The following is a 23,013-nucleotide window of genomic DNA, read 5'->3' on the forward strand; positions in this document are numbered from 1 at the left end:
CAAACACAACTGGTTACCTACCTTGGATTCGTTGACTGTTAGGAAAGAGATTAAAACGGGGAAAATAACATAGAAAAGCTAACTTGGAAGACCAAATATTTAAAGATGCGTATGTTAAGGTCGGCAAGAGATTCCTAGACAACTAATCATTATTTGATAAAAAGATTGGGTGGGTGTCACCATACCAACACTAGAGAAAAGATTAAGCTGGAATATAAAGTTTATTTTAATTTGTTCAAAGTGGGGCACTTATTAGGTATCGTGATTTAGGAGCCACCACTTCCCGCTTTAACAAAAACTATAACTATTAGTAACTATACAACCCAAATTTTTTGAATAACACAACATCCCAATTGTCACATTTCATTTACTTTCTTGATTGGGCCAATCGGTTCTCCATTACAATTCCATTCCAGTTATTGCGCCAACTTGCACTTAATGGAATCGATATATGTTCTAGTACCAATCGTAGAAGTCGAATGCTTATCAATTTACGAAAATCAATAACTAGTAGTAACAATGCAGCTCAAATGTTTTAATCTATAGAGCTGCCAAGCGCCACATTTTGATGACTCATAAACAATAACCCACATACAAATTTTATTCTTTTGGAGAAAAACAATCATACTCATAAGCAAATTGGGCATAGACATGTTAATAAAACAAAAAATTAGTGAACAAAATGAATCTGACAAGAGGTTTTCCTTATCCAGGAAGATGCTACATGGACATGTTGGCATTTAGGAACATTTTGAGGCACAAATGATTTTCATACACCCAAACTAAATCAAGATGTAAATTATGGGATGATGCACATGCTTTCATCCACTAAAACACCATTTGGTGCGTAGGGTAACACTAAACAAGCTTGTTTAATCAATCGTTTGGCTCGAGTTCTAAAATAATTGAAGTGTTGCTAATGTATTTCAAGTTATTATCCTCGTATTATAAATCTTTTATCATCCATCCCTTACAGGGTACCAAAGAATATAAGTGAATATGGGTAGATGGTATTTATTGATTGGTCAGCAAAGAGATGTCAAATAGCAGGACTCCTAGAGTTATAAGCCATGGAGAGACCAAAATATACATGGAAGATGGTGAATATGAAACAAATGAGCATTTCAGATAGTAGATATTCACATAAGCTGACCATGGTAAAACTAACGTCATGATAATTTCAATTCCAGCTCTTTAATTGAAGTTGAACACAAAAAACACTATATCCGACAATCAAGCACGCGCCACACAATACCTTTATACTAACATAGACTAACCATATCATTTAACTCTGCTTCTGCAAAAGATTTTCCATCGACGAGCATGCCCCAGACAACTTTATTAATTTGAAAAGAAATTCGCATAGCATAAGATGGGCTTTTATTCCTCTCCTTTTCCATTAATCGCAACTGTGCAGCTTTCTGCAAAGCTATTCTTAATGAAGCAGATGCAGCCTTCCTAGCCTTCTGCGCATTCATGAGCTCTTTTCTCAGTCTCTGCACCTGAGAATGAACCCGATTAAGTAATAAATTCCATCACATTGAAGCAGGCATATGCGGGTATGTAGAAAAGCAAAGAGCAAGTAGGTGTCTATATTTTTATAGTTCAAATTTCAAGTCAACAAATTATTAAGAAAAATTTCAGGAATTAACTCTTTGACCACGAATACTAAAAGATTCTCATATTCAGATTATTTCCCAGAAATATTGGGTTTGTTTATAGTCAGAAAAATCACATTGAAAACATCCTTGCAACATTTGTGGATCACAGTTCAATGGAAGTGAAAACTCATGAAGCACTCAACACAAGAAGAATGTATGCTGTAACAAAGCATATGCTAGCACACCAAAAAAGACACAATCCCAACAAAAATTAGAAAGAGAACTATTGCAAAATCCAAATATCAAAGCACTCCAACGCGTTCAAAAGTCTTACTAATGTGGATCTTCCACCAGTTATCATCCATAGATCCATTTCAATTTCGGGGTATGGGTCTCCATAATTGTCAACCCGAAGAGACAATTTCCGCATATCGTCAATAATCAACTTCTGGATTCTCTCTCTCTGTTCAAGATTTACTTTTGCCAGTTCTACCTCTTCAACACCATCAGGAACCACTTCATCTGCCTCCTCTTCAACATCTTCATCATCATCAACGGGATATGATAGATTGCTTTTTCGAGGCCTGAATAATCAACCTCGTCACTTGAAGTCCATGAACAAGAAATCAACTACAATTGCTAATCAACTAAAATACAATCTAAGTGCACTGTTAATACTAGATAGGCTATAAAATTTCTGCTTGGTAGTTAGTATGAAATATGCCTAGAAGGATCAAAGTTAGCACTTGTTGAAAAAATTATTTTTGAGTTTAAATTCGGAACACAATCTGCCATAGAAGCATAACAGACATCAAGACTTCAATTATCAACCTCAATTTGTATCATCAACACATAATACTATGTTGATGATTAATTTCAACGTTCAACACTCGCGCGCGCGCACACACAACTTTCAAAATAGGTAATCCAGTAATATCATCATATAAAGGAACCGCATCCAGAAAGTTACAATACATGACAAATAACCACCTCATTCTAATGTAGAACAGGTTAAATAAAGATGCTATCCATATCTGACGGAATAAGCTAGAATTTACCAGCAAAAATTCTTAAGTGATGGAAGTATCTAATTGCACATAAAAAGAAAATTTGGGCCATCCATATCATTTCTTGCCTGAAACTTTAAATGTTTCATGACCATATATCATGTGAGTGGTCTCCATGCTATAAAATCTAGAGGACAACATTTGTACTCTATGTAGTTTCAACTAGTGCCAAAACATATGCCCTCCCATAATCATAGCATCAAATTTGGCATTAAGTATTAACATAATTGAAATGACAACATCTTAAAGGCATTCATATGTACTACATTGCCAGAATATCACATAAAAATAATCAAATAGCAGATTGTGGGACTCTTACTTAGGAAGCCGAGCAAAAAGAAGATTGGTCAACACATCAAGCATGACTTGAAATTGTCTGGATGTCATTGTAGCTGTAATATTATGAGAATTGAAGGACAGCTCTTTCAAAGGCTTTACCTGCAATAAAAGTAAATGTAATAAATTCAGCATTAATATTTAGCATATTTAACTTTCTTTCAACCATTATGAACTTTATCCCCTGAAACTTAGAACTTTACTTTCAAATAATTAGTTCCTCCTTTATGCCTTGTGTAGCGAAAGTACATGTCACAGGGCATAAAAACCCGGTCAAGTAAAGCTCCAGTGCGCTTCACTTTGGGTGAACTCCGATGAATTTTAGGAAGCCACTGCAGCCCAGCCCCTGGATCCACATCAGTTGGGGCTACATGAGCCTGCACATGCTCCAACATAACAGAGAATTCCATGCGATTCCATGTCATTTCAGGCTGAGATTCAGGTAGGTGAATTTTTTCTTCCCCAAGTGCTTGTTCGATCATCTCATAGCCAACAGCAAGGATTGAATGAAATGACCGAGCTAAGACACGGCCACTTACAGCAGCAAGCAAGAATCTACCCTGTCAAACAAGGATTTATTGCATTAATCATGACTAATAATTAAAAAGATTTTATTACTAATATCGCATCCATCCATCTGCTTCATTTTTCCCTTTTTTGTTGATTTCTATATTGATCTCATTTGTGACTCTCCACCAGTAGGGCAAGTTGATATAGCTCAAACCCTTTCTTTTAAAAAGGAGGCCCATCTTGCTAAATCAATGGTTAAACCAACACTTTATCATTTAAAGAAAGTTGTGTTGTGTTGTGTTTTAGATTCCCCTGCTAATACATACTATTTTCACCCTAATCAGAGTGAAATTGAAGATTTCCACAATTTAAGGTACAAAGGTGGATTTGAACAAGCTTGAACACCTCAATTTCACATATGATACAACGTGTTACATATATGGCAGTGAAGCATGTGTGGCAAGACGAGAAAGTCTGAAGTGACAGAGTTAAACATCTTATAAGCACATTTAGAAAGAAATACCTAGCTTAGTTTGATGTTGAACAAGTCTTAATTAATATTTATGTCATTTTTACTGTCAAGGGTACACGATGTATCATAAGTACTGTAATGAATAGCTGAAGGCCATGGGTTTGTAGCAATCATCTAAATAATCAATATCAGGATTCTCAAGTAAGATTTGCCAGTTCATCTTTAACTATTAAAGATCGTTGGATGCAAAACTTTGTGGCGTGCATTGCTTGCGAGATTAAGAGATAAGATCAATGGTATTCATACTTGCTCTCTCTTTACTCTACTCAAAGGATTATTGTCACTGTACATAAGCACCAGAGCCAATAAGCTTGTTAAAATACTTCCTTCCTATCAAATATCATTTCTAACAAATATAAAAACCCATGGAGCATGTAATCAGAAAATTACCAAAAATGCTTTTTTTTGTAACCTACCAGGAGATTTATCGTCAAGGTTTTGACGATGAGTTCCCCAAAGTTGTCCTATTAACATTCTATGTATTAACTATAAAGATGTCCATAAACACTTTAGTAGCATATAGTAACTCACATTAGATTCTTCTGAGTGAAGATTGAATTGCGGCTCAATAACATTCACCATGAAATGGCGCGTCCCCTCTTCCTCGGAGTCATCGAGATAGCTATATTTTGCTGTATATAGGTACAATACATTTATAGGAGAAAAGAAGGTAGCTAATATTTTGCTCAAGTGGAGGATTTCAATCAGGGAGGTATGATGTGGCTTATACATAATAGAGGATAGTTTCACAGCATGAAAGCCTATAACTAACTAACAAAACTAATTTATCAATGCAAGAAAACAATGCGAAGTAAAAGGCAACAACATTGCTGGCAAAATAAAAACAGAGGTAGAGTGATGGATACAGTAAAGAAGGGACTGTCTAGGAACGCAATTAATGGCTTAATTAAAATATATATTCAAATATGTGACATCATGTTAAGAATTACTAACTCATGTAACAACTTTGCAAAAAGGGAGGCTGATTATTAAAGTGGTACTGTACTCGAGAACTTCCACATTACCACAACAATTTAAGATAGTTGTTTCCAAACAGTTACATGGTCAAGTGAAACAATAAGAGTATACATTTTTTTTAATAATCTCAGTTCTGGGAATGTGATTAAGAAAATAAAGAACATTTCATAAATAAAGACAGATTATTTACAAGAAAAATGATGCAAGAGATGACAGTTCATTTATTTTGTTAAATTTATGCAAGATTTTACAACTTGTTATACTAAGTTCCTTTTTTTGTCAACTCAACACATCAAGTATTACAGAGAAAAGACAATTGCGACTAGCTTTTTGCTACCATAAATATACCATTTTGGAGTCTGATAGAAGTAACCAACTCAAGTAGAAAGTAGCCTCTCACCAACACATCTACAAGACTACAGCTATAATTTACAATTAAAACCAAAACAAAAGTGCAACACATTATAGTAGCAAAATAGAAATATGCACACACTCAAATACACATGGAAACCTGTATTGTACGTGTGTTTGAGAGAAAGAACTTTGAAGTTACCAGACACACTAGAGGACGGATTTTCCATTGCTGCTGAATCTGATGGAGAAGGCGAGGCTTTAGATGTCTCAATATACTGAGAAGAAATGGAACCATGATAGGAAGTAGGTGACTTTTGGTTATCAGTTTTGGGTGTTTCAGGTCTATCAAGGACTTTGTTCTCCTCATGCAATTTTCTTTGAGCATATTGATGAGAAGGAGAAGGCTTTGGAGGTTCAAATGCCTTAGATATCCCACCTACCCAAGACCAAACAGCATCTCTATTTTCAAGAGTCCACATAAGCTTCAGTCTGTAAACAAAAATACGCCTGCAATTGTCAGCAATGACAATGTTATATCCATCATCATCACTAGGGTCAGATCTTGTATGCTCATCGCTGTCGCTCCCATTTTCAAACTCAGATCTGACATATGTCATCTCAAGATTTCTTCTTCCAGCTTCTTGCCATGCTAATAACCTTGCAGGGTCAGCCTTTGGAGCTTGCCGGCGGATTGTGAAGTAATCAGATGATAACAAAAACCCATCATCATGATGTCTTTCTGTGCGATTGCTAGAGGAGCTGTGTTTATCGCCGAGAACTCTGCCTGTTGACGTAGGCAGGGATTGCTTCCTTGTCATTTGAACTACTTTTGCAACAGTTGGGCAATCTTCCTTATTTATAAATACTTTGGGAATGTGTAGGTCAAGACCCTGATACACAAGATCGAGAGGATCCCGACTACATTCAAAGGTATATTTTTGTTTACCTCGACTATAATAGAGTTCAAATTTCAACTTTGTCATCTTAAATGCTAGTCCCTTCGCTGGGTCGTCGTCATGTAAAGGCATGTGCCTGATTAATGTGGGAGTGGCATCAACCCTGAACATAAATTCTGTCATTACTTTGTCTAACGACATATTACCTGATCTTGGAATCCTAGGGATCCCATAACGGGGCCACCTACAAAAGGTTCGCAACTTATGGGGAGGAAGGTATTTTAGGTTCCAAAACTTGATCAACCACGCCAAATCATGATGTCCAAGATTCATAATTGGGGAATCAATTGATTCATTTTCTAATTTTGTTGGACAAACTGAAGCTCCGTCCTGAATGAACTGATGATTAATGGAAAAGGATTGTGATTGGCGATCGCCACAAGGAACAGGTGGCCTAAGGGAGAAATTCCATTTGAGAGAAAGAGATGTGGATCTGAAGGGATCGTAAACCTTTTGACGAGCTTTACCTTCATTAGGAAGTGCAAATAAATAATGATTTAGGGGATTTCCAGACTCACAATCCCATTCCATTGTCACCTCAACAGTGAAAATTGGAGCCTGAAGGAATGGCCCAGAAAATCCAACAAAATGTTTCGAGATGGAATTTTTTAGCAAGCTCTCTAAGCTGCTCACATAAATCTTGAAATCCTTGGAGGACAAATAAACACGACCATCTGATTGTTGAATTTCCATGTAACCTGATATAATCTGAAGTTTGTCTAAGTTTTCGTAGGGATCAGTAGTTGCAAGAATGTTCCATCTTGTCTCCGAAAAATATAAAGTGGTGTTTCCATGAATGTAGTTTCTCATTTCATTCCACCAAGGTAAACTCTTTTCCTTTTTAGGTGGCTGAACATCTGGATTTGGATTCCTTGTGCTTAAATTAGCTCTACGAAGAGCCACAGTAAAAGCATAGCTAATATCAGCAAAAGACGGTTCAAAACCAGTGCCAAACGAAATTTCCCCGGTCCGAAAATGACTGGGCAAATCACAATAAGTTTTTATTGGAGGAGTTGTGCCGCTAGCAGAACGTAGCATATCCACTTTCCTCCATTTTCCAATCAAAACATTTTGGTGAATCTGCGGCTGAAAACAAGTTGCCTGCAATCACAAGTTGGCATAATTGAGAATGTCGTATATATGCTCATGTTGTTGCCCGAAGACAGTAAAATACAAACCGCATAACAGATTGGGTAAGGCCACAATCAACAAATTGGTCTATTGAAAGACTTATTAAAAGGTTCAAGCAATAAATTTTCTAAACAAGATAGGGTGGATCAGAACATTTCAATTACAAAGTCAGGGCGAATAAGTTATTGAAAGAACGTCCTGCACTAAAGGATCTGCAAGAATCACAAATGCACATGATGAATAGAGTACCAGGTTGTTGACTGAGAAGTCAAACATGAAAGGTGCCCTTGTTACCAGCATATGATTTTTACATTGGTGTGAATTAGCTGTCAGGCTAAAAAAATTATTTGTGACATATGTCAACCAGAACCAATATTCTTTTTATTTATGCAAGAGAATATTTCTGTTTTTAGCTTCTCTGATTGATGGAAAATACTTTTCTTTCTACCGCTAGAAGTATGTCTCAGCTTTACCAAGTACAAATAGAACTGTAGGACTTAGGAGACATTTGTTGAAAATTTATAGGGCTTGGTCAGTTCTGAAATTTATCAATTAGTTAACTGCCAGCCAAATCAGGGCATAAAAGTTCATGCAAGAGTCAGAGAGAAAAACACCAAAAAACACAGACCTGCTGAGCCAACAGAAGACGACCTTCACATCGACCAGCATTTGCAGCAAATAGTGGACATGTGTAGTTTCTTATCTGAACTACAAGGGATCCTGTATGCAAGAGGATGTTTCCTCCATAAAGTCTCGAAAATGGAATGTTATGGGCACGGCATACAGGGTCTAGCTTCTGCAGAACTTCAATCATCCCTGCATCACCACCTTCAATTTTTGACAAGGTTACATCTAATTCTGTAGCACAAACAGAGAAAAGAGAAGTTCTGGAAGTACTAGGTTTGAAACCAGATTGGAAGCCATCTTTACATGCCCCAGATCCCTGTGCCTGTACAAGGTTCTGGCATGCCTGGTAATATGACCGGAATGACTGTCTGTATATTTCTTCGCGCAATTTCTGAATAGCTGAAGCATCTCGAAGATCTATCTCCTCCCCAGTGTGATGACTCTTTCCTTCGAATGAATATTCGTCTTTTTCAACAACATCATGGCATTGTCCATTCCGAGACATATGCTCATCAAGAAAATTTAACCTAACAACTAATTCACGAGCCTCATTCTTCAGGAGTTGATAATGCTCGTCAAGCCAACCCTGTATCGGTTCCTCCTCGATCTCAGCTGTTAATTTACGTATGCAAAACTTTATACAACCAGTTCTAGACAAACTAGCATTTTTCTGTTTCGGCTGCTCTTTCTTCTCTGGAAACATACATTTAGTTTTAGCAGAAGTCACAAGCTTCAAAGCTCGAAGCATATCCTCCACAGAATCATCAATGGCTCGCAGTTGCAACCTAAATGGCACACATACATGCACATCAATGGCTTGAATAACCCAGTCCCAGATAGTTACTGTCTCAGATTTCGCATCTGGAACTCTACCAGAAGCATTAGGAATTCGAGATAGTTGCATTCTGCTGGTTCTAAAAATTTTGGCTTCATTGAGGTGGAGAAAAAGTCCCTCCAGAAGCACACCTATTTTGGCATTCTCAGAGAAGATAGACTGCACCTGGATCAAGGCTTCAACCCCATCTCCAACCTCAGCAAATACACTAAGCATCTCCACATCAATAGCGAAAATGGATTCCCTTTTGTTCAGTCGTTCGTTGGATGATTCCAAAGTGGTTTCTTTCTTTGGCTCATTGTCATTCATAACAAAAATCTTTTCCTTGTTATACTCTTGCAGCTTGTAAGTGTGGACCATTAACTTCAAGTGCAATCCTAGTTCAACTAATGCAATATGCACATCAGGTTCCCACCTTATTGATATATCAGTGGCACTGAAGAGAGAGCAAACAGCAATATCTTTGAGACCTCCTGATCGCCTAACAAGCTTCGCATTCTGCATGTCAAGTAACACAACTTTTGGTCCAGGATTGTTGTCTTCTGGAAATTCCTGATAGATAGACCTAGCTCTTTCAAGCTCCATCTGTACTAATTTTTTTTCCTTGTTCATGCAAAAACTGAGATGGTAAACATCAAGTGAAAGAGAATACTTCAACCTTGTACAATCACATGTTACAGTCGACATTACATGTGCAGTTCGCAGAGACCCATCTACCAAGTTAGTAACTAAAACCTTACCACCTTGTGATCCATAATTAACACGCTTGGGGTCTGGAATAACCGCATCCTCCAACCCCACATCTCCATATATATTTACAGAGCATCTTTCTAGGTTGAGTCTCAATAGTTGAACTCCTTTCCTTGATGGCTTGGAAGACCTTGTTTCTTTGCTTTGTGATGGTTTCTTACTCAAAGCAGATAAATCCTTCAATAAGGCCTTGAAGGATAGAGCAGCTAATATCAGTGATTGAAGACGCCTGAAAGTCAAGTAGACACTCATGCCAGTGACATCGGCTCCAAGAACCATCTTACACTGCAAACCATCTTCAAGAGAATCAATGTCTTTCTTGCCCCAGTCCAAGCTCACCTTAGCAATGTGCATTAATGAGCCTGTGTTTGTTTCCACGCCAAACAAGCTCTCTTTCAAGCATTCTTGATATTCATCAGACATGTGTAGATTTAGTTCACCAAGTTCCATATGTAGAGTTGCACCAGTACTGGATATGTTGTTTGCAAAGATATGTGATGATTGTGAGCAACCCTGCAGTTGCAAAATAGGTAATCATTCAATAAATGGCAATGCAATCAAAGCTAAAGGGAAATATGAGTCAAGCAACTACTTCTAGAATAAAAGACGAGGGCCTATGAACTATCATAAAAACTAGTATACTAGTTGACGTTTTCAAAATTAATTGATGTCTTTCATATATATATCTATAGTAACTAGCTAAAAATATTTTTAAAATAGTGCCTTACCACAATGTAAAAGGTGCATTAGCAAAGGGAACTATCTTAAGTACTCAATAGACACATGTAACAAGTATGTCTCGTCATAATTTTGAAAGACAAAGGATCATAGCATAAAAGCATTGAAAATCATGTTTTTTAAGATAACTTGAATTAACCCACGCAAAATCATGAAATATGTAGGGATCTAGGGGTCTCCAAAGCACCATAATTCCAAAATCACGATCGATCCCACCATATATATGGCCGATAAGTTTCTAAATGACATGATTTTTATTATCATAGCAGAAATACATTAGGCACGCATGCCTCCATTGATCGAAATTACATTTCAGTACAAATAGCTCTTTCGAGTGATAGAGTAATTTATTCTCAGTAAATTCTTACATGGTACAGAGGAGAACCATCCAAACTACAAAGAACAACAGTCATCTCTGGGGCTGAAACAGTGCAAGTCCACATAACAGCTTTCTGTTCAGGAGACTGTGATTTTTCTTTAGCAGAATTTTCCTCCAAGAGTCCCATTTTAGGCTTTCGCGTTGGGCGCATACGCATGCATTGCTCTAATCTGTTCAAAATTAAGTTGCACTGGGTGCCTCCAAGCTTGACATCAATTTCAGATCTGATGGGAGAGTTATGCTGCAACGGAAAGCATTCTATGCACGTAAATGATAAGACTAAAATTAACAAGAAAGACTTGAAAACTGAAATGAGTATCATATCTTTCGGCAGATGTTAATTGAATGATTCCACCGATCCATTTACATATTTAATGCAAGTGCCGAGTCTCTGTGGTTCTTTATAGCAAGGATAAAGTCAATATCATATATGAAATTACATGCAAAATCAAACGGATGTTTTGCACAGTTCCTATTGTCCACTGATAATTTCTATGTGCATAAGCCTTCAATGACCAAAATTTTCTTAAGAAAACTTAATTAGTGAATCCATGGTGTTTTTTTCTCGCACTTTTAAATACGATGTTGGGCAAGTTAATATTCATGACGCACTTGAAAGCTGTAATCCATCACAAATGTTCAATAGCATCAAGTTTGTCCAACTTAACAGTTTCGATTAAAAAGTTTTGTCCAACTTAACATCTTTTACAACCAGAAAACATCTATTACAGTTTCAATTAACCTGACTTATTCAGAATTACTCCTCGAATATGAAACAAATACTAATCTTAAAAGCTTGTAGAAGCAAGCAGGAAAAAAGAGAATGGCCAGTTAATAAGCAAAAGGACAGATCTTTTAAAAGGTTTAAATTAGTTAGGAAAAGCAAGGAAGATGATAAATCTTGATAACCCCCCACAGAAATCAGTCAGTGTGCCGTGAAGGTTAAAATGTTGCATTTTTTTTATATAACAGAAGTTAAAATGAAAGAAAATTTCCAGTTGACCAACAACTTTCCTGGTAGTCACCCTAAACCTCTGAGGAATTTCTAAAACAGATACAGGCAAACATTTTCAATGCAGTTGTTTCAACAAAAGATACTTCCACTGAATGGAACTTGAGAAAAACAAACCTGAAGGGGTATGTATACTGAAGAAACAACATCAAGTTTCAGCACTTCCACAATCGAGATGCCAACTTCCCTGAGCAGCTACAGCATGATAAGTTACATTAATAAAAGAGAATAATAAACTATACAAGCACAATCATTGAACTTACATAAATCTCACTGAATTCCAACTGAACATCAAGCCTCACATTTTCCCCAAGTTCTTCAACAGATTTAGATGTCATGCATTTCAGTTGGATTCCCATTATGTTATTCTCAACCACCAAACCATAACCATGATGAATAAACTTTACATCAAGTTTTGGCAAGGTAAAGCCTACCTGTTGAAAAAATATCATAGATACATCAATTTAATCAGTGAAAATAGCCAAAGTTAACACCCACTTTAATGAGGCAAACAAAATAGAGGCAGCCAATTGTAAAGACCACATTGTGATATGCGCACTAAGATGTCCTTTTCTTATAATGGGGAAAAGTATTTTATTTGATTCAACTATAACTTTTTAACCCATACAGACTATCAGAGGTTTGATGGATTGAAACAGAGGTCTTTGAAGACAACATTCTTTTTTTTTATAGGAAACATAATTATATTAAATTAAATAATAAGTCTTACAGTAGCGGATAAGCAATCCGCAGAGTCAATTAAAAGATTACAATATTAAATCTCCAAAATCATAACAACACATATTTCCAATCTCTAACCAAATCCGATATATGAAGATCATTAAATTCATCCAATACAACCGTCCATCCTGCAACCCTGAGTTTAATTTTTTCCCAAACTTCAGCCAACGATTCCGATTTGTCTTGAAAAATTCTTGAGTTTCTTTCCATCCATATCGACCAAAATGTGCAAAGAACAATGATAGACCAGAATCTCAAGTGTTTTCTCGTTGTCTGCAAGCCTGGTTCCATGAAGAACATATCTGTTGCCTTCCTCGGAAAGGACCACATAAAACCCATTTCTTGGATCACCTTTAACCACATGCTATAAGAGAATGAACAATGCAGCAGCAAGTGATCTTGATCTTCTTCCTTTTCCTTACATAGACAGCACCAGTTTGGGCTAAGAGAACAGCCCGGCCACCTTTTTTGCACCGCGTCACTAGTCTGTAATTTGTCCAAAGCAACTATACACGAAAACACTTGGACCTTTGTAGGTACAGGTACATCCCAAATATTACGAACAAAAGAAAAAGACAAAGGATTTGGAGATTCGAAGAAAGAGTTATAAAAAGAGCTAACAGAAAACACACCCGATGACTCCCCCAACCACATCATGTAGTCCCCAACACCCCACTGAACCCTAACCAACTCTAGAACCCCCATGAGACCCGCAAACTCAGTTACTTCCAACTCGCTCAAATTTCTTCTAAATCTTAAATCCCAACTGGTACCTGAATTGATGAACCTAGAAGATTCATCTACGAAAAAACTGATAGGCATATTAATCTGAACTGAAATAAGAAATAGAGATGGAAATCTCTCTCTGAAATAGACTCCCCCCACCCACTCATCCTCCCAAAAACGAATGATGTCACCCTCTCTGAACACTCCCCTAACCAACTGATGAAAAGCCGGGAATGATCGAGAAATGCATTTCCAAGGACTTCTGAACGTCGCCTTTTCCGCCCACCCCAAGTCCCATCCATTCTCTTGATAACCATATAAACTGATAATTACCTTTTTCCATAAGGTGTCCCTCTCCACCGATCCTCTCCACAGCCATTTTCCAAGCAACGCTTTATTTCTTAAACAAATATTTCCCAGTCCCGGACCTCCCCTATCTTTTGGCTTACACACTTGCTCCCACCCAACTACATGACAATGTTTTTCTCCATCGGCTCCATCCCATAAGAAATTTCTCATTATTTTTTCCATCTTCAGTGCGACATGATTAGGCACTATGAAGAGCGACATAAAATAAGACGGCATAGCACACAAAACCGCCTTGATCAAAGTAAGCCGACCCCCTCTTGAAAGAAAAGCCTTCTTCCAAGTAGCCAATTTTTTAGTCAACTTTGAAAGTACCGGATCCCAAAATCCCATTTCCCTCGGGTTCCCTCCCAAAGGAATCCCCAAATATTTAATAGGCCATTTTCCTTTTTTGCACCCAATTGCGACAGCCAACTCATCAAGTTCGTCTTCCGATCTATTCAAGCCCATCAACTCACTTTTCTCCCAATTGATCCTTAATCCAGAATGACGACCAAAACTCTTGAGGATATTCACCGTTGCCAATAAATGTTGTTGCGATTTTGCAAGGAACAAGCTGTCGTCCGCAAATTGAATATGCGATATTTGAACTTTCTGTCTCCCAACTTCCAGACCTTGCACAATAGCGTCTTCTTTTGCCTTGTCAACCATTCTTCCCAACACATCTACCACCAGATTAAAGAGAAAAGGAGACGGTGGATCTCCCTGTCTGAGTCCTCTTTCCCCTTTTATTTTTCCATGTGGTCTTCCATTAATGAATATCGAGAAAGACACATTAGAAACACATCCCATAATCCATCTCCTCCATCTCTCCCCGAATCCTTTTTTCCTTAACACATAGTTCAAAAAATCCCAATCAACATTATCGTAAGCCTTTTCCAAATCGACTTTAAGTACCCACCCTTTTTTCTTGTTTTTCCGGTACACCTCCACAACCTCATTTGCAATTAGACAACAGTCAAGAATCTGTCTGCCCTTAATGAAAGCACTTTGGTTTTCCGCAATTGTATGGTTCATTACTTTTTTCAATCTGTTTGCCAAGACTTTAGCCATGATCTTATACAAGCTAGTGATCAGCTGATAGGTCTAAAGTTATCGATCCGGATGACATCTTGTTTCTTAGGAACGAGGCAAATGTAGGTCTCGCTAGTAACACTGTTAACAATCCCACTATTGAAAAATTCAGCGAAAACCCTCATTACATCCGCTTTTACCGTATCCCAGTTCTTTTGGTAGAAAGCCATAGTGAACCCGTCTGGACCTGGGGCTTTGCCCCCATCACTTTCAAACACTGCCTTTTTGACCTCTTCCTCAACGAATGCCACCTCCAATCCCTCGGCTTGTGATAAATCGATTCCACCCCAAAGTAAGCCCTCAAGAGCCTCCCCGTCCCCGTCTATCTCCCTCTCCACGCCATTCGCTTTCCTGTACAAGTTCTGATAAAATCTTATAATTTCCCCTTGAATTTGTAATTCTTCAGTGACAACCGACCCATCCTTCAATTCCACTTTGTCAATCATGGTTCTATTCCGTCTGTTCTTCAACAACGAATGGAAAAATTTGGTGTTATGATCCCCTTCCTTCATCCATTTTAATTTTGCTCTCTGTCTATCCATTTGGGCTCTTCGGATAATCAATGTTTCCATTTCGCATCTTAACTCTTTCCTTTCGTCATTTAGAGTTTCAGACCACTGCCCTTCACCTTCGAGAATTTCCAACTGCTTAATCCTGAATTTCAGTTCTTTGAATCTACCATCCACATCGCCCCACTCCTCCCTACTCCAATGTAAGCCTCTTCTTTGATCTTTTTCAGTTTTTGCATAAATTTGTAACCTTCCCACCCACGAGTAGTTTCATTATTCCACCATTCATGAACCAACCGTTTGAATTTATGATGAGATAGCCATACATTTTCAAATCTGAACGGAGACGGTCCCCACTTCAATGTGGCTGTGTCAAAAGTAACCGGACAATGGTCCCGAAGTGATCTTAGGTAAAACCAATTGTCTAAAATTCTGGAATAGAGCATACCACCATCTCGTGATGAGGAATCTGTCTAAACGACAACAGATTGGTTCAGTCCTCATATTAGACCAAGTAAATTTTGCATTGAGGAGCGGTGGATCAATAAGGTTTAGCTCGTCAATCAACCGGTCAAAACATTTCACACTCGTGGTTAAAGATTGGCTATTCAACTTTTCCCCCATGTTTCTAACGACATTAAAATCCCCCCCCCAAACACCACCTGTCCCCGCAAATCGAATGCAATCCAGCTAATTCATCCCAAAAAGATTCTCGGTCTCTTGGTTTGACCGGGCCATAAATAGCTGAGAACCACCAGCTATCTACATCAAGCCATCGTATCTCGATTGACACTGAAAACTCCCCTATCAAATTATTAACCACATTCACAATTCTCGGATCCCACATTACCACAATACCCCCTGCACTTCCCACCGACGGCAGCCAAATCCAGTCAACAAATCTCTGTCTCCACACACTGGCAATTAAACTTCTATCCACCCTTTCTCTTTTTGTTTCCAGTAGCACAACAATATCAGGCTTTTCATGTCGTACGATTTCGCGAACAAGTTCTCTTCTTCGAGCCGTCCCTCCTCCTCTAATATTCCAAGAAAAAATCTTCATAAAGACACATATCCTCCCTTCGAAGTCGAACATCTTTCATAGGTGATCCCACACCTCAATCTGTATAACTCTCTGCTTAACATGTTGTTTGCTTTCACAACCCCTTTCCCACGATTACCAACTCCACTATCTTCTGACTTTTGTCCTTCCTCAAAGATTGAATTTGCCATAACAGCCCTTACCGAAAATTCATTCCCGGTTCCCGACTTTTCATCTCCCCTCACCAACCCTCCCCCCAACAAACCACTAGACAAACCCAAAGCTGAAAAAGAAGTTGGTAGGATAGAATGAAGTTTAAACGAATGGTTAAAAAGTGAAGAGTGTGTACCTGATAGTACCTGACCCACATTAGCATTCGTGTTTACCGTTTCAAGCGACATGGCTGAATTAATTTTTCCTTGAGGAGATGCAAATAGCTCCACCAATGACTCCACAGCTTCATCCCTCTCCACAGAGTCCTCAGAACGTACTGAAATCTGAGATACAGATTCTAAAGAATCTAAATCATCCTCTAAAGGGTCCTCAAGTGAATCCTCAAACTCGAACTCCTCACTTACATCCGTTTCACTCGACCCCTTCTTTGTGCCTAGGCAACCCACGCTACTACCACCATTAAGAAGACCAGTTGCCAAATCTTTATCTCCTTCTTTTCTCTTTTTTCTACGCTGATAGGTGTTCCCGAAAGAGGGCAATAAATTTTTATTTCTAGGATCACCGACCCCCTTGTCCTGGCCCTCGAGTTCCATTTCTTCCATAGAGTTGACACTAGAAGTTCCGAAATTCACACAATCTTTTGGAGCAATTCTTGATAGGATCTTGATCACCTTTCCCCCATAATTTGTAGAATTTTCCTCCTTTGCTAGTCGAGGACTTATTATGCTCCTCCGTTTTTCTCGACCCCTGCACTTCATTCCAATTCTCCATACCATATCCCGAGCCAGTAGCATTCCCCACAGCTTCCTTGTTAAAGATCTGTTGTGGTGTACCTTCTACTGCAGTATCTACTTTGCCGATCCCGCTTTGGTGAAACCCATGAAGCTTCTCTTTCCTGTGAATATTCGTGTTGCCCCAGCCCGCCAAAGTCTTCTTTCCATTCACCACTACCTGTGCATAAGTTTGTTTATCATATCTATCGTAAGCCACAGCATCAATGTTACCACCCTAATCGATAGATCTCTAACCCCTCCTTCCAACGGTATCTTCAATCTAGTATGGATGAATCCTCCTTCAATACCCTTGACTTTTATTTTTGCAGCTCCCAGATCTTTGAAGAGTAATGTATCAGCACTGATTTCCATCAGTCCCCCACAGTTGTCACCTATGATTTTAAGATTAACCGGTGTCCACAATTTCCAAGATAACCCGTAGATACTAATCCAACTATTACAACACTTATCCACAACATCAGCCGAATTGATGTCATTATTCCATGCCTCAAACTCTAAGGAGATACCATTATCAAAGAACCCTCTTTTCAGATTTATATCGACCATTCTATGGAAAGACCATATTCGGTAATTCCCATCCTATATTTTCTCACTATCCACAAAATTCTTCTCAGTCCCATCTCTTTTTTTCCTCTCTTTCCTATGTTTCTACTGAAATGCAAGATTGTTAATGTAATTCCCATCCTATATCCCTTGTGTTTTATCACCAACAAACAATCAACCAATATCAACTCCAACATAGCCTCATTTTCTAGAAATTCCAGTTCGAACACGTGCTTCAAACATATTTGAAATTCAGATTTAGTTCCATTTAAAAGATTCCATAGTAATACACCAAATTTCTACTATTCAATTTCATTCAAAACCCACAACAGAACAGGTTTATTTAAACTGTCCTATATGCACACTACAGAATGCAACATCATTTGTGTTGAGCTTTGATCAGTATATTCCAACATCGAGTGATGAAGAAGAATAAACTGAGTACGTGGATGAAGGAGTAGAAGAGATGGGCTTATTAGGATACAAGCTAATGGGACGGGTAATATGATAAGTGGGCTGGGTCGTAGAATAAGCTATCTTATATAAGGGGCCAAGAGTTCAGTTAGCGGAGGGATTACTTCATTCCTGTAATTTTGTACTGTTCTCATTGTTCATAAATAAAAGCTTTGCTCCAAGTTCTAAAGTGGACGTAGGCATTTTAAACCGAACCACTATAAATTCTTGAGTTCCTTTACTTTACTGATAGATATAGGTTTGCGGTTCATTTTCTGTGATTCACTGTTTTACGGTTCTTGGTTGTTCGGGACGTCTTGAAGTTGTGGAAGGATTAATTTTCATAACAATTTGACAAGCTAATAAACTTAACAAAGAAAAATATAAATATTGCTTGATTAAAGCTGCCGTAAAATCATCGTCCTCCAAACAGGCCCAACGATGCATATGTCATGTTAATAGACATTACTGAGTAAGGAGACTACGAACAGAAAAATTTACTCAACCTTTTTGGGAAATATAGAATTGTACTTAGATACAGCAGACAATGCATTAGTTCCCCTTGGTTTTTTTGCAAGGGCCGATTCTTGTTTTTCTGGGGAAATTTCTGCAGAAGACTGAGGAGAGGAGTCAGACTCATCCTTCTCCTCTAACAGCAGATCCTCACATAGATTTATGCGGACTTCTCCACAGATAGTATCCAAATTCTTAACAACTACACCTGCTTCCCTGCATCAATAGTTATAAAGTTCATTAAAAACCTTCACAAACCACTTCATATTGAGATTTTGAGAAATCAGAGGGGATGAAAGGGAGCATCCCAGTAATAATATTTTTATCCCGCTAACAACTGAGCAACCCATGGCTTAATAACTAAATACAATAGATTCTAATCAATAAAAATGATAATAATCTTCTCACAAGACAAATTAAGAATATCTGCAAACCAATTATTCTGAAGTAGAAATTCCCAAAAATAAAAGCCTGAGAGTTCATTTCCATTTTCCATTTCATAAATCCTAAGCCAACAATTTCTGAAATCCAATATTTCCATCATATATCTCATTTCATACAAAACTAAAGAAAATTAAAGGAGAGTAGTAGTGAACTAAGACTTACCTACTATGGCCAAACTCACACAAGAGAGAGAATTCTTCACAGCTGAAAGGAGGACATGTGTTGTCTATAAACTGGCTAGTAGTGATAGATCCGTTAGAGATTACTGACTGGTCAGATGCCACTCGCGATTGACTTACGTGAACATTAATGGGAACAAGCTGCAACTTTACAAACAAGCCTCCCTCTGATTCACCATCTTTAGATATGTCTACTCTTAGTTCTTTGACATCCAAGGAAGCTTTAGATGTCTGAGGTATTAAAATACAGACCTTTCATTTATTTATTTTTTGATAAAAAACGCTATTATAATGATTCATAAAATTAGTTACAATAAGCAAACCAGAGATCCACAAAAGACGAAATGGAAACCGATTCAAAATAGATTAACATAATGCTAGACTCCAATTTTTGTACAAATCTGAGACTGAAAGCGATTTAAGCTCTACAATCATCGAGCTCCAACAAAAAACCCTGAATTTAATCATGTCACACACTTCTCTATCGAATCTACATAATTCAATATCAACTTACAATGTTAAGATCTTTGAAATGTGTTTTAGTAGATAACATGATAATACTGGAGATCCTGACTGTGAGAAGAAAAAAGTAAATAAAATTGTAAATGATCTAAGAATGTCATAAAATTTGGAAGCTTTTCCCTTGAATACATAACACTACACTTTATTTCTTCTTCATTTTTCTAAAACATGAACTTAATAAATATAACTATCCCTCTTTCCCCTAATTGTATTATCGTATCTATGATAACAAGCATATGAAGTTATGGAAAACTGTAATATATCGGTAGAAACTTACTTTCTTTCTAATTTGTTCTTCGTTTGTATTAGTAGTTTTTTTTTTTATAAGAAACGCTATTTTATTAATAATATAGTAAGAGGAATTACATTAGTGGTCTAGTGGTCCACTAAATCATAAAGTACATAACAAGGAATTATTTTATTGATACACAAAAGCCCAATCTCGCAATATATCAAATATCGAGACATTCTTGAAATCTTCATGAGTGCCGATGCACAGAGCTGCTGAGATCTTGATTTTTTCCCAACATTGTTCTCTAGTTTCTTCCTCGTCTTCAAAAATTCTTCTATTTCTTTCCAGCCAAACTATCCAGCATATGCATTGAACCACGACTTGCCAAAAAGTTCTTCCCCTCTTACCAGTTAGTTGTCCTAAGTCCATAGCAAATAAATCCCTTGTTGACTCCGGCATCACCCAAACCAAATCAAGTTCTTGCAACGCTTTAGCCCACAAACCGGTCGTGAATGGACAATGGATGAGCATATGATCCTGAGTTTCTGTATCATTTCTACACAACACACACCAATTTGGACAAATGGCAATTGAGGGCTATTTTATTTGCATCATCTCCGAGGTCGGTAGCTTACCCTGAGTAGATGTCCATGAGAAAACCTGAATTTTTTTTTGGAACCGGAACCTTCCAAATTTGATTGAAAAGAGGAAAAACCGGAAAACGACTAGGAGGAAAAAAAGACTTGAAGAATGATTTGACCGAAAAAATCCCAGAAGAATCCCCTCTCCACACTCGGAAATCAGCTACCCCTTCAATCAACCTAACTCTCTCTAACACCCCTACCAGCTCGGACAACTGAAAAAGTTCATCATCTCTGACTGCTGAAAAGTCGGGTATATTCGGGAAATAAACTTCCAAGGGCACTTAAATGTAACGTTCCTTGCCAAACCTGCATCCCACCCATTCTCTTGTAACCCATATAAACTCACAATAATTTTCTTCCAAAGTGTTCCATCTTCTGCGCAAAATCTCCACCACCACTTCCCCAACATGGCCTTAGGTTTGCACACATTCTTCCACGCGACCAAGTGGCTATGCACATCTCCATCCGCTCCATCCCAAAAAAAATTTCTTGAAATCATTTCCATCAACTCCGCTATAGCTTTAGGCACTCTAAAAAGAGACATGTAATATATCGGAATCGAATTCAATACCGATGATATCAATGTTAATCTTCCCCCTCTTGACAAAAAAGCTTTTTTCCGATTTGCCAATTTTTTCGACATCTTAGCCACAACGGGTTCCCAAAACGAAGCTTTCAACGGATTTCCATCTAAAGGCATTCCCAAATAAGTAATAGGCCAACTCTCCTTACCACATCCAATTTGTTGTGCCAACAATTCAACTTCACTTGGCTCACATTGGATACCCAACAACGCACTTTTTTCCAAATTGATTTTTAATCCAAACCTATGACAAAATGATCTCACAATTTGTACCAAAAACCTGATATGATCCTCATTCCTCACAAAAAATAGTGTGTCGTCCGCAAATTGAATGTGGGATATCTCTACCTTGTCTCTACCCACCTCAATCCTCTTTAAAAGATTTCTTTCCTTAGCTTTGTCAATTAATCTCCCCAATACATCAATTACCAAATTAAATAGTAAGGAGACAATGGATCTCCCTGTCGAAGCCCTTTTTGCGCCTTAATTTTGCCTCAAGGCCTCCCGTTAATCATAACTGAAAATGATACGTTCGACACACGTCCTTTGATCTATTTTCTCCATCTCCCTCCAAACCCCTTTTTCATCAACACAAAATCCAGGAATTCCCAATTCACATTGTCGTAAGCCTTTTCGAAATCCACCTTAAACACCCATCCTTTCTTTTTCTTTCTCCTTCCCTCTTCAATTAGTTCATTCGCTATAAGACCACAATCGAGTATCTGTCTTCCCTCCACGAAAGCGTTCTGAGATTCTGAAATTGTCTCTGATATCACATTCCCGATTCTAGCAGTTAAGACTTTTGCTATTATTTTGTACAAGCTTGTAGTGAGGCTTCTCGGTCTGAAATCCTTAATTTTGATAGATTCATTTTTTTCCGTATCAAACATATATGTTTCATTGGTAACACCATTTATGATTCATGTTCAAAAGAACTCATCGAAAACCTTCTTGATATATATTTTGACTATATCCCAACAATCCTGAAAAAAAGCCAAAGTGAACCCGTCAGCCCCTGGACTTTTACCACCATCACACTGAAAAGCCGCTTTCTTGATTTCGTCTTCTGAAAACTCTTTCTCTAATTCTCGACTCAAAACTTCATCAATGGAGCACCACTCCTCTCCTTCAATCCTTCAACTACTCTCATTTGTCATACCATACAAGTCCTTAAAAAACTCCAAAACAATGGAGACAATTTCATCCTCATCACTCGTAATCAATCCATTAGCCGTTTCCAATCTGTCAATGGTAGCCTTACTCCTTCGCTGATTTAAAAGTGAGTGGAAAAACTTTGAATTCTGATCCCCCTCTTTAATCCATTTGATCTTGTTTTTTTGATAATTGATCTGATTCTTTCGACATATCAATTCTTCCAACCACCATTTTTTTTCTTTTCTTTCATTCGTATTCTTCCGACCCCAGTTCCTCACTCTCTAACTCATCCAACATGCTGATTTTTCGTCTTAACTCCGCTACTTTCATATCCACCATCCCATAAACCTCCTCATTCCATCTTTTAATTTCAACCTTCATCGCCTTTAGTTTCATCATAAATCCATATCCCTCCCATCCTTGTATCTCCACATTGTTCCACCACGATAATGCTAAAGTTTTAAAACTTTTGTCCCTTAACCACACGTTCTCGAATCTAAAAAGTGTCGGACA

At 37.9% G+C, this 23,013-nt stretch overlaps 1 protein-coding gene across 1 annotated transcript in view; it reads right to left on the reverse strand.

Annotated features, from left to right (window-relative positions):
* LOC140832784 (protein SABRE-like) overlaps positions 1–23,013 on the reverse strand; it is a 44,154-nt gene that overhangs the window by 12,708 nt on the left and 8,433 nt on the right. The window contains exons 4-15 of the mRNA XM_073196977.1: positions 19,348–19,595; positions 18,735–18,957; positions 12,070–12,240; positions 11,924–12,001; positions 10,784–11,035; positions 8,094–10,190; positions 5,578–7,435; positions 4,578–4,678; positions 3,208–3,564; positions 2,988–3,106; positions 1,936–2,185; positions 1,278–1,502 (exon numbers count right to left, since the gene is read on the reverse strand). Coding sequence (XP_073053078.1) covers positions 1,278–1,502; positions 1,936–2,185; positions 2,988–3,106; positions 3,208–3,564; positions 4,578–4,678; positions 5,578–7,435; positions 8,094–10,190; positions 10,784–11,035; positions 11,924–12,001; positions 12,070–12,240; positions 18,735–18,957; positions 19,348–19,595 — 5,979 coding nt within the window. The remainder of the gene's footprint in view (positions 1–1,277; positions 1,503–1,935; positions 2,186–2,987; positions 3,107–3,207; positions 3,565–4,577; positions 4,679–5,577; positions 7,436–8,093; positions 10,191–10,783; positions 11,036–11,923; positions 12,002–12,069; positions 12,241–18,734; positions 18,958–19,347; positions 19,596–23,013) is intronic.

The sequence above is a fragment of the Primulina eburnea genome, chromosome 5 (genome assembly GCF_022965805.1).
Source record: "Primulina eburnea isolate SZY01 chromosome 5, ASM2296580v1, whole genome shotgun sequence".
Taxonomy (NCBI): domain Eukaryota; kingdom Viridiplantae; phylum Streptophyta; class Magnoliopsida; order Lamiales; family Gesneriaceae; genus Primulina; species Primulina eburnea.